We start from the raw sequence: 14,176 nt of genomic DNA, 5'->3' as shown, positions 1-14,176 counted from the left end.
TTATATAAAATTCTAGAAGTGCGAATGAATCTGTCATGACTGAAAGCAGATCATTGGTTGCCTGGGGACAGGGGTGGGCGGAGTGTGGGATTGGGGAATGGGTCACATAAGGGCGTAGGGAAACTTGGGGATGCTGGGTATGTTCATTATCTTAATTGGGCTGATGTCACAGGTGTGTATAGTATACATATATCAAACCTTATCAAATTGTGCATTTTATATATGCAGTTTATTATTTGTCAATTACATCAAAGGTATACCAAAAAAAATAATGTGAAAAAAGAAAGTAAATATAGGCTAGACATGAGGGAAAATTTTCTGATAACGAGGACTTTAAGTTCCCAAATGTGATATATGGGGAATTCCCTGGCAGTCCAGTGGTTAAGACTCTGAGCTTTCACTGCCGAGGGCCTGGGTTCAATCTCTGGTCAGGGAAGTAAGGTCCCACAAGCTGCATGGCCAAAATAAATAAATAAATAAATAAAAATGTGGTATATGGAAAGGTATCTTCTGAATGGTTTAAAAGTTGATCCATTTTAATCTGTAAACTCCCACAGAATGTACTGTTTAATAAAGAGTAGCTGTTTTTCTAAAAGCATAAGTGAGTATATAGCAATGAGAAGGACTTTTTAAACGGAACTAAAATAATTTTAAAAAGAAAGGAAGACACTGAGAAATGGTGACTATATAAAAAATGAAATATTCAAAAACACAGGGAACACACTGGGAAGAATATTTCCAGCGACATCAATGGGATGCTCTGAGTTACAGGTAACAGTAAACCTCTGCAGAAAACCCAGTGTGGCTTAAAGAATAAGGAAATTTGCAACCCAGTTTAACTGGAAATGCAAAGTTAGAACAAGTGTCTGACGGTGAGATCAGTGACTCAGTTGATGTCATCAAGGACCCAGAATCCTCCGTCTCTCTTCTCTGCCACTATAAGTGTCACTGGCATTCTAGGGTTCCCTTCTGGGTTGCTGCATGGTTGCTTGTGGTAGTTAAGGCCACATGCCTCCTTGCTCATGTTCAGCTGAAGCTATGGAACCTAAGTACAGCCTGAGAGAGAATCCTCCCCCATCTGATTGAGACAGTGAAGGTCCTGTCCTCACCCCTGGACTGCTGCCCTGTGGGCATGCTCTGTTCTGGCGAGCTTAACGATCAGGATCCCCTGGAGGTGGGGATGGGAAAGATCCCTGACAGAGTCAAGGTTCTGTTAGGAAGAAGGTAGGCAGCCAGCTGTGTCTACTACTTCAGCATGTATAGGATTGTTAATTTCACATATAAAATGTAATTGAGTCACTTACAGAAATCCCCAGGAGAACAGCAGTTCTTCCATCAGAATAAATTATAGGTGTTCAAAGTAGACTTTTGAAGAAACTCAGGGCCTTTTTTATTACCACTGGTTTGTGTTCTTAACAGAGACTCCGGGGATGTTGCAGCTCTCAGAGGGTAAGTGCAGCCTGGAGGCTTCCTTGTGTTCCCGTTTAATCTAACTTTGTCCTCTGACCACTCGCTCACCTATGTGGTTGGTTTTTTTCTCCTGTGATTCAGATCCAGGAAATTTAACATCCTGGGCACAAACACGAAAGTGATGAACATGGAAGAGTCTAACAACGGCAGCCTCTCCGCAGAGTTCAAACACTTGGTACACGGGAGAAGCCTGGACTCACCTGCTCCCAGGGTCTCTGGCAGGGGGAGGGGTTAGGGGAGAGCCTCAGGTGACAGGGGATGCTCTTTGCTTTTCTTACAGACCCTGAGAGAGCAGAGATGTGGTAACGGGGGCCGAGCCAACTGCGACGTAAGTTTTGTTGGGGATGAAAGCCAACTATAGGAGAGTTTTCTCTGAGCAGGAGAGAAAAAGAGCCTTCTTACTGTCCAGAAGTAGAGACACCTGACCAGCTGCAGTCACCACAGGCCAACAGGACACATCAGGAGTCACTCATGCCTTGGAGTACTCGGGCTCGGAGCATTTCCTTGATTGTCCTGGGAGTTAGCGCATCATTAAGGAGTGGAAAGTCCCTTGCCCACACCCACGTAGTGGAAAAGAAGCCTTCCACCTTGCCTGGGGCTTTCCAAATTCCCCTTCCAACTTCTGTGCGCTGACATGGCTTGGCTCAGCTTTGGGTGACCTGTTTTGGTCACTGAGGTGGGATGGAAGGTTTCAACAAATCCGAGTTAAACATTTTACCAAAAGAAAAAGAACAAAACAATACAAATCCCCTTATTTCTCCTCTGCCTCCCATTTATTCAGATTATTGGACTCTTAGTGTCAGGAATAAACTTAAGGGACTTCCCTGGTGGTCCAGTGGTTAAGAATCAGGGCTTTCACTGCCATGGGCGTGGGTTTGATCCCTGGTTGGGGAACTAAGATCCCATAAGTCACGTGGCGTGGCCAAAAAAGAAAAAAAAAAAGAACACACTTTAAAAAAAAAAAGGTAAATGTGACCAAAAACTAGTTTTAAATATTTTTTATAAAACTGTGACACCCTATTCTTTTTCTGATATTTGTCCCCTGAGCTATTCTTACCCTCTTCTCTAGAACGTAGCAGGCCTTTTGAAAAAAAAAAAAAATTGAATTTATAATACTTGACAGCAGTTAAAGAGTGAGGTATGCAATGATACAAGAAAATGTATGTGGCATATTTATTTAGGAAAAAAAGATGCAAAATAATTTGAGTAGTATATTAGTATATTTGTTTAAAAAAACTTACACTGTATTTTGTCTATTCATGTCTGCATTACAGAATTCTAGAGGAATATCTACCAAACAGTGCTGCTGTTCTTATCCAAGGCTACTCTGTACTCTCTCTGTAATATTTGCATTTAAACTGAACGTGTATTACTTTTGTAATTAGAAAAAGAGCATTTAAAATATGAATTGGAATTTCTAATAATTCATTGGCAATTCTCATTCAAAATAATGTCACTATATTGCTGGTGGGAGTATAAATTGTTACAGTCACTTTGGAAAACAATTGGGCATTATAAAAATGAACATACCCTGTAAACCAATAGTGCCACTCCCAGGATTTAACAATAGAGGAATCATTGCACATAGGTAGCAGGAGATATGTACAAAATGTCAGAGCAGCCTGATTGTAAGCCCTAAATACAAACCAAATGCCATCAGCACTAGAGTGGATAAATGATCTGCAGTATAGTCAGGTGATGGAATACTATACAGCTGTGAAAATGGAGAAATTGCAGGTGCACACAGCTACATGGATGTGAAAAGCGAGTCACAAAAGAACACACAGCGTGGGGCCTCCCTGGTGGCGCAAGTGGTTGAGAGTCCGCCTGCCGATGCAGGGGATACGGGTTCGTGCCCCGGTCTGGGAGGATCCCATATGCCGCGGAGCGGCTGGGCCCGTGAGCCATGGCCGCTGAGCCTGCGCGTCCGGAGCCTGCGCGTCCGGAGCCTGTGCTCCGCAACGGGGGAGGCCACAACAGTGAGAGGCCCGCATACGGCAAAAAAAAAAAAAAAAAAAAAAAAAAAAAGAACACACAGCGTGTGATTCCATACGTATCAGATGGAACTAAACAAACCAAACCACACATACATTGTTGAGAGGTGTAAATGTGGTAAAACCATCAAGAAGAGCTAGGAAATGATGAACTCAAAAGACAAAATAGCTGTTACTTCTGAGGGAGGAGGCACAGGGGTGGATGGGGTTGGGAAGGTGCCCAGAGAACCTCAGTAGTGACTGTCTTTCCCTTAAACTGGGTGGTGGGTACGCAGGTGTTCACTGTTTGGTCATTCTTTGTGCTTTACCCATTTTACACATAACCTATTGGATCTCCTTAGTATCATAATAAAGCTAGTAGGAGGTCAGGTTGAGGACTACAGCACTGGGGAGTGATAGGGTTGAAGAGACCACGTGCTCCAGTTGTGTCTGTGGCCACCTGGTGGATTGCCCTTCTGGATGGTGTAGTGGCGGCGTCAGGACGGAATACCATCCTCTCTGAGGAATAGCGTCCTTCTCCTTCTTGTAGGCCTCCCTGATTGTGACTGAAGAGCTGCACCTGATCACCTTTGAGACTGAGGTATATCACCAAGGCCTCAAGATCGACCTAGAGGTGAGTTCTGTGACAGAACTGGGTAGGGCTGCACGCAGTGGTAATTCAGGACGAGACTTCTTCTAGTTGAGGTTTTTACTCCAGAATGTGGAATGGTGACTCTTTGCTAAGCACTGTGTTTACTTTTGCTTCTCTTCCTCCCCCAAATCCTTAGCATCCCACCTGAGAGTAAAGTCTTGCCTGAGTGCTTAGAAGATACATGTCTACTCAGCTTTCAGCAAACTTGATATAAAAACTCATATTTAGACATTGATCAGAGCCGACTTTATAAAGTTTGGGCAAAACAGTCTTTCAACAACCAATGTCTTTAGTATACAGACAGTCATGGCATTTACATGCTCTTTCCCCAACCTTCTTGATCTTTAAATTAAAGATACACCGGAAAAAGCAGGAACCCTAGTCTTTGATCCCTGGGACCTCTCTGCTTAATGGGCAGGTTCAGCTTCGATTCGTGGAGGATGCCTTGCAGGTGTTATAAATGGGGAATCCGTGGACTGTGAGTCCACCGTGAGCAAGTTAGCTTTACAAGTTCCTGGTGATGTTCAGACAGCCTCCGAGTTCGGCATTCTTTCTGCTCTGGGTGTTGAGCTGACTCGGCCCCGCTCCTCCCTGAGGGCTGGAAGCAGGTGTGCTCCACGGCCTGTCCTTTATTCCAAACCCTGCGAGAGATGCGTGAAGAGGTTTTGGAAGCCACGAGGGCCCTCTGCCTCCCCAGCTCATCCCACGCTCCCTCCACAGACCCACTCCTTGCCAGTTGTGGTGATCTCCAACATCTGTCAGATGCCCAACGCCTGGGCGTCCATCCTGTGGTATAACATGCTGACCAACAACCCCAAGGTGAGTCGGGCCCCCATTTTTCCTGAGGCTTCTCGGTGCCTCGGGGCTGTCACGGTACCTAGCGCAGCTCATCAGGCACCGCCCTCTCATCTGAAGGAGCAAATGTGTCATTTCCAATAGAACGTGAACTTTTTCACCAAGCCCCCAATTGGAACGTGGGATCAAGTGGCCGAGGTGCTGAGCTGGCAGTTCTCCTCCACCACCAAGCGTGGGCTGAGCATCGAGCAGTTAACAACGCTGGCGGAGAAACTCTTAGGTCAGCGCTTTACCTCTTCTCCCCTCACCCTCCTTGGAAAGGAATCTGGCCCATGGGGCTGTTCATTCAGAAGAGTTTACTGAGCAAGGTGCTGTGCCGGGGCCAGAACACATGTGCTCCAGCAGGTCAGGGAGTCAGGATACAGAGGAGGTGTGCATCCTGGGGGTCGTCTTTATGAGGCGGGAGGCAGATTTCTTGTCTCTTGGTCGCTGTCTCCCTCACCCTTCCAGGGTACTACTTTATCCAACCATCGGAAGATATTTTAAGTGCGTGTTAGAGCTAAATAAAGGCTTGGTATCCCTGTTTGTTTCTTCAAGAAACTGTGGGCTTGTTTTTAATTTTCTCCCTGGAAAAAAAGCCTTAGTAGAATGTTTTGCCTGCTACCTATGCTGTGTCCTATGCTGCCACCAAATGTGACCCTGTAACTCAAGCTGTCAGCTTCTTAGTGTGTGCTGCTGGTCCCCGGACCACCACACGAGGCTAGAATGGGCAGCTGGGCTAAACAACAACTCGGTGGGGGGGGCGGTGTCAAATGATGGGGTTGGTGTGGGGCGGACGGGTGCACCATATGCACACAACAGTGGCAACATTCAAATACATGAAAACCAACGGTTTCAGGGTCTATCGTGGGGCAGTTGTGCACGTGTTCTGTCTGAAGAAATAAGATCTTGATTCAAAACTGAAAATTATACTACTTTATTATTTTTTTTCCTTCAGGACCTGGTGTGAACTATTCAGGGTGTCAGATCACGTGGGCTAAATTTTGCAAAGTAAGCAACTGTGTGAACTCCGTGTGGCTGCCTCCCGGGAGGGGGAGGGGGAGGGGTGCTTACCTGCTGGGAGGTCGTGGAGGACGCTGGGCCTGAAGGCCCTAGGCTCTTGGTCCAGCGGCCAGTAGCACCTGCCTGAGGCTAGATGGGCCTGAGGATTTTGGTGGCACCTCACCCCTAGGAAGGAGAAGCCTGGGATGGTGGCGGACTTGGCTTTCTCATTATTCTTTTCTCCAGGAAAACATGGCTGGCAAGGGCTTCTCCTTCTGGGTCTGGCTGGACAATATCATTGACCTTGTGAAAAAGTACATCCTGGCCCTTTGGAATGAAGGGTAGGTTGGAACTCTTGTGTCTGGCAGGGTGCGCAGGTGTGACAGGTCCCCCGCTCTCCCCGCAGGCCAATAGCAGGGCAACCCTCAGCCCAAATCTTGCTGTTGCTCCTCTTTGCCTCCAGGTACATAATGGGCTTTATCAGTAAGGAGAGGGAGCGGGCCATCTTGAGCACCAAGCCCCCAGGCACCTTCCTGCTGAGATTCAGTGAAAGCAGCAAAGAAGGAGGAGTCACCTTCACCTGGGTGGAGAAGGACATCAGCGGTAAGCTTGGCTTTTCCCCACCCCACCTGGTGGTGAGCGCCTCTGCTGGTTTCAGACACGTGCTGCCCCCTCGTGGGCAGAGATGGCCTCGCACCCCCCTGCCTCAGACTTGTAAGGCACATTTGGGTGACTTCTTTTCTCTAAATTCTACCAGCTGGAGGACTGGTTTGCCAGTTTTGTTTTGCTGGCTCCAGGGACTAATATTTCCCTATTTAAATTTCATTTTCATCTCCTTTCTTTCCTACCCTGTTGATATATCTTATGTAAATAGTTATCCAAGTGTATTACCTGTGGCCCAGCTGGATAGCCTCTCCCAAAGCCAGCTGAACATTTCCCCAGTGCCAGGCGACTGGGCAGGATATTCAGGGTATCGAGCGCTGGGTTGGCATAAGCCTTTCCCCCTTGAGGGAAAATAAATCAGGTAGTTTTCTCTGAGATCACCTGAGTCTTCCCTTCCCATTTCCCCTGACAGGTAAGACCCAGATCCAATCGGTGGAACCATACACCAAGCAGCAGCTGAACAACATGTCGTTTGCTGAAATCATCATGGGCTATAAGATCATGGATGCCACCAATATCCTCGTGTCTCCGCTGGTCTATCTCTACCCTGACATTCCAAAGGAGGAGGCGTTCGGAAAGTACTGTCGGCCAGAGAGCCAGGAGCATCCCGAAGCTGACCCAGGTAGTTGTTGATTTTCCACGACAGCCATTTAGTTCTGGGGAAAAGTGGGAAATCGTAGGATCCTGGGAGGACAGATAAGGTAAATGCCTGAAGAGCCTGCTGATCTTTATTCCTCTTTCTGGGAAAGAACTTTGTCGTGAGTGCCTTTGGGGGTGGCTGATGGGGTTAGAGAGAGGAGAGGAATCAGTCACCAGGCTCTGCCCTACAAGAAGCACCAGTCTCAAGGGGGAAGCAGCACGCACACACCCAGCCATACCTAAAACACCGTGGAAAGAAAGCGAGGGCAGAATTCTCTAGAAACAGGATGCCCAGCCAGCACAGCACTTCTTACAAAGCAGATGCTGGAAGGCTTGCGATTCAGACTTCAGTCTAGCGTGTTTCCTTTTCCCCATCACGGAACAATGTGAGCAGCGCCAAGAGGGATGAAGAAAGGCTTTCTGGAGGAAATGAGCGTTAGCAGCGCTGGAACATGGTTTAGGAGCACAGGAGTGGTGACTGAAGGGGAAGCCAGCAGCTGGTGGGAGGGGCGTGGCATTGGTCCTTTGAATGTGCAGCTCTTGAAAATAAGATGTTTTTTAACGTGCAAGAGCCCATGTGCTTCTGTAAGTTACACATACATTTTCCACACTAAAGCCTCGCTCTCCAGCACCACCGCCAGCATGGAGGGCAGAGCCCCCTAGTCTGTTCCCATGGGCGTCTGGGGCTCGGACACTGGGTTCTCTGTCCAGATCCTGATGAGAACACTATAATTTGCTGTTCTTTGTTTTTATTTACGTTTTCTTAATCATAGAGCCAGTCGTGGTTTAAAGGGATCCTTTGAGGTTGGCTTCCCTGCCCCAGTTGCTTTGGAAAAAACTGTTTTTGTACAAAGAGCTCTCCCACACACAAACACAAACTCACCAGCTTCCTTCCCACTTTTTCACAGGAGTTCCCTGTGAGGGATCTCTTGGGGTGAGAAGAACTGAGACTTGGAAGAGGGAGTCGGGGCTAATTGGCAATTGACTTTCCTTTTTCCTTTGCTCTGGGGTTGAGTCTCGGCCACACTCTAGGCGAGCGTAACTCTCACTTCCTGTCTGCCCCTTATCTCTCCTCCCACGTTGTGCTTCGGTTGGGAGATCTGTTTATCAGCCCCCATCACACTACCCTGTTCCTTCTGGAGAAGGCATTTAGGTCCAAGTGCTGGGCCCTTGACTAATTTTGCTTTCAAGGTCCAAGTTCCAAGTCTGAGGCTGCGCCCTCCCTCAAGCCTCCTGTGTGACCGGGAGGCAAGGCCCTTTCCTGCCTGGAGGCCTCGGTGTTTCCTCAGGGCCAAGACGGCAGTCACAGGAAGGGAACTAATGACTTGAGTGCTTGTCTGCCTCCTGGGGCTGGGTGTGAGCGTGGCAAATGGGTCAGCAGGTGTGGGGCGCTGGCGGGCTGCATGTGGGGTCCTCCAGAGTTGAGCAGCTGACCATTTCCTCTCTGTTCCCATCCTGAAGGTTGTTGTTGTTTTTTTTTTTTTTTAAGTATGAACCCATTTTTAGAGAGCTTGTTAGTTGCTCCGCGGCATGTGGGATCTTCCTGGACCAGGGCTCAAACCCGTGTCCCCTTCATTGGCAGGCGGATTCTTAACCACTGCGCTACCAGGGAGGTCCCTCATCCTGAGGGTTTTATTGTCTCTAGGAGATAAACCTATCTCCTAGATTATCTTCCCAGGACTCTTCCCTCCTTCTTACTCAGAAGCTCACACGTATTTCCTCATGGCTTGAGGGAGACATTCCTCTGTAGAAATGACAAATTCCTTATCTTACAAATTAGATAAAGTGCATTTACAACCTTGTACGGAGTCATAGATCAGCTTTTAGTCTTAGTTCTCCTTTGCTTCTACTGTGGCATCTCAGGCCGAAGGTGTTTTTCTCAGCAACGTTGATCACTTAGGGAATTAAACCCTTTTCTGTCTGGGGTGTAAGCTCCCCTCAGGCCTGGGCCAAAATGGATTGATAAGACACCAGAACCCTGCTTCGATAGCTTCTTTGGATTCGGTACTGAGTTAACCTATTTCTTGGCCAAAAATAAACTCAGATGGGAGCCTAAGGGCCCCTCGGCAATGCCCTTTCTCAGGCTGTCATTGTACCTTCTGATCCTCGGTTTCACTGTAAGCCCCAAGCTTTACAGCTGTGCTTCTCTCAGCCCACCCCGCCCTGCCCCGTGCCTCCTAATTGGTTTGTTCACCTGAATCCCCCAAATTCCATGCCAGTGTCTCCAGGGCTCTTTGACCTCTTGCTGTAAGCATTTAGCACTTAAAATTCATTTATTTCGGTCTTCACATTTCTAACTGTAGAACGAGAATCATAAATGACCAAGAGGGGCCCCTCCCTCTTCCGCCTCCCTCTTATTTTATACTCGAGAGAGAAAAGCCCTTGGCCGGATCTCTTAGCTGTTGAAGACGTAAGGCCCCCTGTCACCCAGTCCAGAGCCATCCTCCCCGTGGAGGGGCTCTTCTGTGAGATGTAGTTATCCAACTGGGGAGTTACTAATACCCTCACCGAAAAATGTAATAGAGGCAGATGAGTGCTGATGGGAACAGAAGGGGTCACCCTCAGCTTTGGAACTGCATTAGCCGTTTCCACCTTCTCTTAAAGACTCGGTGACTTCGGTATCTGAGCAGGACGTGGTGCCCAGACTGCGTGGGCTCAGTCCTGCATGCGGGGAACTCAATCTAAGAGATACAACCAGGCTAGAATACAATACTCAGTCCACATACAGGCAGTTAAAGTCTTTACATGATCGAGGGTAAGAATGAGCACAAGGCTGGAGCTCATCTGAGCTCAGGCGGGACCAGGGTCGGCTGAAAAGTCTCAGGAAGGTTTGAGGGGAAGAACCAAGCTTCCAGCTGCAAGCACTGGACCATCAGAGTATACAGTGAGGGAGGGCAGCCCTGAGGGGAGACGGAGGTTCCAGGCAATCTCTGGTCAAGGATGGAGTGAGTTTCAAGTCAGCCCTGGGGAGGCAGCCGGCTTCCTGCTGCCTGGTACCCAAGAGTGGAATCACAGTCAGTAAGCCTGAGTTTTCTTCTACCCAGGTGCTGCCCCATACCTGAAGACTAAGTTCATCTGTGTGACACCGTAAGTGGCTTCCCTTCCCAATTTTGCCTCCATTTCTAATGTCCTCAGTTATCCCTGGGAACAGGACACCGGGTGAGAGTTCTCTTGTGAAGGGTTGGAGCCCTCCGAGCTATGTTCAGTACTCAAAGTGACCTCGTGTGTTTAAAAAGCTTGAGCTTTTATTTTTCTGTTGGAGACCAGAGTTTGATGGCTTGTGTGTGTGTGTTTTGTTCTTTTTTTTTTTTCTCCATTGTGTCTTGTCAACCCGGCCCTTTCCCCTCCTGCTGCTCCCCATTTCCTACAGAACGACCTGCAGCAATACCATTGACCTGCCGATGTCCCCCCGCACTTTAGATTCATTGATGCAGTTTGGAAATAATGGTGAAGGTGCTGAACCCTCAGCAGGAGGGCAGTTTGGTGAGTATCTGGTTGCTGGACTCTGTCCCTGTGAGGGAAGTCAGTCCCCTTGGTGTGATGCTCCCATGTGCACAGCCAAGCGAGGGGCACCTGGATTGGTAGGAGTTCTCGAACAGCGCTATCCTATAGAAACACGCACCCCCATGCCAGAGTAAATTTTCTAGCAGCCACGTTAAAAACAGTGAAAAGGAACAGGTGAGGTTAATTTTACAAATGTATTTTCTTTAGCCCAGTAAATCCAAGATAGTGGCATTTCTGCACGTTAGAAAAAAATGAGTGTGGGATTTCCCTGGCGGTCCAGTGGTTAGGACTCCACGCTTGCACTGCATGGGGCACGGGGTCGATCCCTGGTCGGGGAACTAAGATCCCCGCAAGATGCACGTGCAGTGCAGCCAAAAAAGAAAAAAACAAATGAGGTTTTCTTTCGTACTAAATCTTTGAAACCTGCCCCGCGTTTTATAACCACAGCCTATCTCGGTTGGGACTAGTCACATCCCAAGTGGCTCCAGGCTGCTGCGTTCAACAGGGCAGCCTTAGAGCTTCTGTAAACCTGGAGAGTTGGGAACGAGTTAAGGTAGGAAGGAGGCTGAGCCCTTCCAGAAGGGAAGGGAGAGAATCTGGATTCTCTGACCCCATCTTGACGACCAAGGGGCAGGGGCAGGAGACTAGATGGCAGTGGCAGCCTGAGCCTCTGTGCCCCGAAAGGCTAGGGGTGTGGGCCCCGCCAGCTGTAGGGCTCAGGCGACTGAACTGGCTCTCCCTGTGTGTCCCCCCAGAATCCCTCACGTTCGACATGGAGCTGACCTCGGAGTGTGCTACCTCCCCCATGTGAGAAGCCGAGGACGGAAGCTGCAGAGAGAGGTGACAGAGGCACCGACCCGTGTTCCACCAGCCCTTAAACAGCCCAAGCCCAGATCAGCTCAACTCCCAACTCTGTGGTTCCAGATTTTTTTTTCGTCTCTCATTTCGGTTATCTTTGAGCAATCTGGGCACTTTTTAAAATAGAGAAATGAGTGAATGTGGGTGATATGCTTTTATCTAAATGCAAATAAGAATGCGCTCTCTGAGGCTCTGATCAGGGGGTGTGGAAGGGGTGGCGAGAGGGAGAAAGAGGAAATGTCTTTTTTTGCCCCCCTGCCTGCCTTTCTCAGCAGCTTGTTGTCCTTGTCAGACAAGCGCCTCTGGTGCCCGCGGTGTCCCTCTGCCTACTTCTGTAAGCTGATGCTACAGCTGTCTCTAGCTACATCCTCCTGGCATTGCACGTTGAACCTTGCTGACGTTCAAATAGAAGATAGGACTTTCAAAGCCCCTAGGTTTCTTTTTAAACTTAAAAAAAAAAAAATGTTTTTTAAAGGACAAAAAAACACTGTATCAGCATAGCTTTTTCTGTATTTAAGAAAACTCAGTTAATTTCCTCCTTGGTGCTTTAGGCATTCAGCTTTCTTCAGGCTGATAATTTATATAAACCCTGACACGAGCTTCAGATCCAGCCCTTAACAGACATCTGAAGATGTGGCTTGGCCTTTGGTTTTCATATAGGACGGTTGAAGGAGACCCTAAACATTTTAGACTTTTTTTGATAAACAAAGTTTTTATTTTCCCCTTTCACCTACTGGCCTGTTAGTAAGTGAGGCTGGGCAGAGGGGCACTTTCAACCTGCTCGCCTTTCCTCCCTGCCTGTTTCCGAGCCTGCGTGGTTTCTGTGGGTGCCTTCTAAGGGATGGGATGATTCTTCCTCTCCCCCAGTTTACCTGAGCCACTCTTGTGGCATGGCTCCTTCCCATGTCTAAAGGTCCCTTGTCCTGTTTGCTATAGGCATCCTGGTCTCAGGACCTCCTGGAATAAGAGGGAGAGAGTTACAGGTCGAACATGAGTCAGACTGGGGGGCCCCAGTCAAGGGTCTAGTTGAGCTCAGGGAATATGGTTCCTATCCCAGCTTCTTGGTGATTTCCTGCGGCACCTGTAATCACTTCTTCACTTGGTTAAGCCAGGGGCAGAGGCTTAGTGATAAGCTCGAGGTCTGTCCCTCACGTGAGGGAGTGTACACCCCAGCCTACCCCCAGCGCTGGTGACCGTCTCCTCCACATGGGGGCCCCCGCGGTGAGGCAGGACTACTTGCGTTTTCTGTGCATCTCAGAACACTTAGCAGCATGAGAGGTGGTCTCTGATATGGGGCCTCCTCAGACCTAGAGGCACGGCCAGATTGGGTGGTCCGTAACTACCTTGTCTCAGTCGACCGGAGTTTCTAGGGAATGCTATGCGTTACACCCAAATTCGCCAGTTTTTGAAGGAAGGGGACGAGACCTTCTCTCCAAGACAAACGGGGGTTTGATAGGTGGTACGGAGCAACCTCCCTTTAGCCACACTCTCTAGATCATAATCAGCTTAATTCGAGGGACCTCGGGTGAGGATCCCGGCTTCGCTGGAGCAGAAACTAAAACCCCGTGGCTTTTAGGTCGCATGTGTTTCTGGTTTTAACCCTGATTGTAGCAAAAGCCCTGAGAGGAGCTGATACTTGTTTTGGCCCCTCATTTAAAAAAACCCAGTCCTCCAGGACCTGCCTGCCTGACCCCTGCCCAGCCTAGAGATTCCCATGGATGCCTGAGCTACCCACACGGTGGTTTGTGAGATGCTGTCCTGACCACTGCATTCAAATTACAATGTATACTTACTTAATAGTGTAAAAATTTATATTATTGTGGGGTTTTTCTTTTTTTTTTTTTTTTTTTGTATATTGCTGTATCTACTTTACCTTCCAGAAATAAAAGTTATATAGCAACCGTCTGCTGGCACGGCAGCTCTGTCTGGCTGGAGGCTCGGGGTGGTCCCACTTCCCCTGCTTCAGTTCTGAAGGGGTCTTACAGGCTGAGCCTGGGTCTTGAGAGGAGGTGGTTGACCTGGCCCCGGCCTGGTGGCCTTAGCCTCTCCTGCCCGAGTAGACACAGGCCCGCCTCTGGGGCACCGAGCGCCTCCCATCTTAACATTAGCCGCCAGCCTCCAGCTCAGGGATACCTGGAGGAGCCAGCGGTCCGACCCCTCCCGCACGGAGGCGGCTTGAGTGGGAGGCCTTCCCACCCCCTCTTCCTGCCCTCCTCCGCCCTCCCTCCCGGGGCCTTTGCAAGCTGCGGTGTCCTGTCTGGGGTCAGATAAGCTACCTAAGGGGGGTTGGGGCGCAGACACTCCCACCACCCCAGGCCTCCCCTTCCACAGTTGGCTCCATTATCACTTTCTCTTCAGTTCGCTCCGTGGGGATGATCGTCAACACTTAACGGGCCGCGGCTGCGGGCCCCGGGCCGTGGGTGGTGATAGTTCACAGACCGCGGCGCCCACTCGCCTGGCTCCCCCTCCCCCCCGCGCCGAACACCATGGAGACGAGCGGGTGCGGGAGATACGCGCCGCCTCCCCCTGCAGAGATGCAGCTCCAGATTAGCGCGCTCCGGCTCGGCGGCTGCCTCCCCTC

General features: G+C 49.2%; 1 protein-coding gene across 4 annotated transcripts in view; it reads left to right on the top strand.

Moving 5' to 3' along the window:
* The window catches only part of STAT3 (signal transducer and activator of transcription 3), a 61,246-nt gene extending 47,750 nt beyond the window's left edge, over positions 1-13,496 (top strand). The window contains exons 12-24 of one of the 4 annotated variants that reach the window (XM_060082445.1): positions 1,420-1,449; positions 1,552-1,645; positions 1,751-1,798; positions 3,994-4,077; positions 4,816-4,914; positions 5,035-5,170; positions 5,888-5,940; positions 6,178-6,272; positions 6,395-6,534; positions 7,007-7,216; positions 10,278-10,320; positions 10,654-10,716; positions 11,493-13,496. In XM_060082445.1, the coding sequence (XP_059938428.1) occupies positions 1,420-1,449; positions 1,552-1,645; positions 1,751-1,798; positions 3,994-4,077; positions 4,816-4,914; positions 5,035-5,170; positions 5,888-5,940; positions 6,178-6,272; positions 6,395-6,534; positions 7,007-7,216; positions 10,278-10,320; positions 10,654-10,678 (1,057 nt within the window). In that variant the 3' untranslated portion in view covers positions 10,679-10,716; positions 11,493-13,496. Of the gene's footprint in view, positions 1-1,419; positions 1,450-1,551; positions 1,646-1,750; positions 1,799-3,993; positions 4,078-4,815; positions 4,915-5,034; positions 5,171-5,887; positions 5,941-6,177; positions 6,273-6,394; positions 6,535-7,006; positions 7,220-10,277; positions 10,321-10,603; positions 10,717-11,492 lie in introns of all 4 variants that reach the window. The other 3 variants (XM_060082443.1, XM_060082444.1, XM_060082442.1) reach the window with 3 other exon arrangements.
* Positions 13,497-14,176: the final 680 nt, after the last annotated feature.

The sequence above is a fragment of the Mesoplodon densirostris genome, chromosome 18, assembly GCF_025265405.1.
Source record: "Mesoplodon densirostris isolate mMesDen1 chromosome 18, mMesDen1 primary haplotype, whole genome shotgun sequence".
NCBI classification, from domain to species: domain Eukaryota; kingdom Metazoa; phylum Chordata; class Mammalia; order Artiodactyla; family Ziphiidae; genus Mesoplodon; species Mesoplodon densirostris.
Note: the sequence above shows the minus strand (reverse complement) of the source record. Positions and strands in the feature narration are given on the sequence as shown.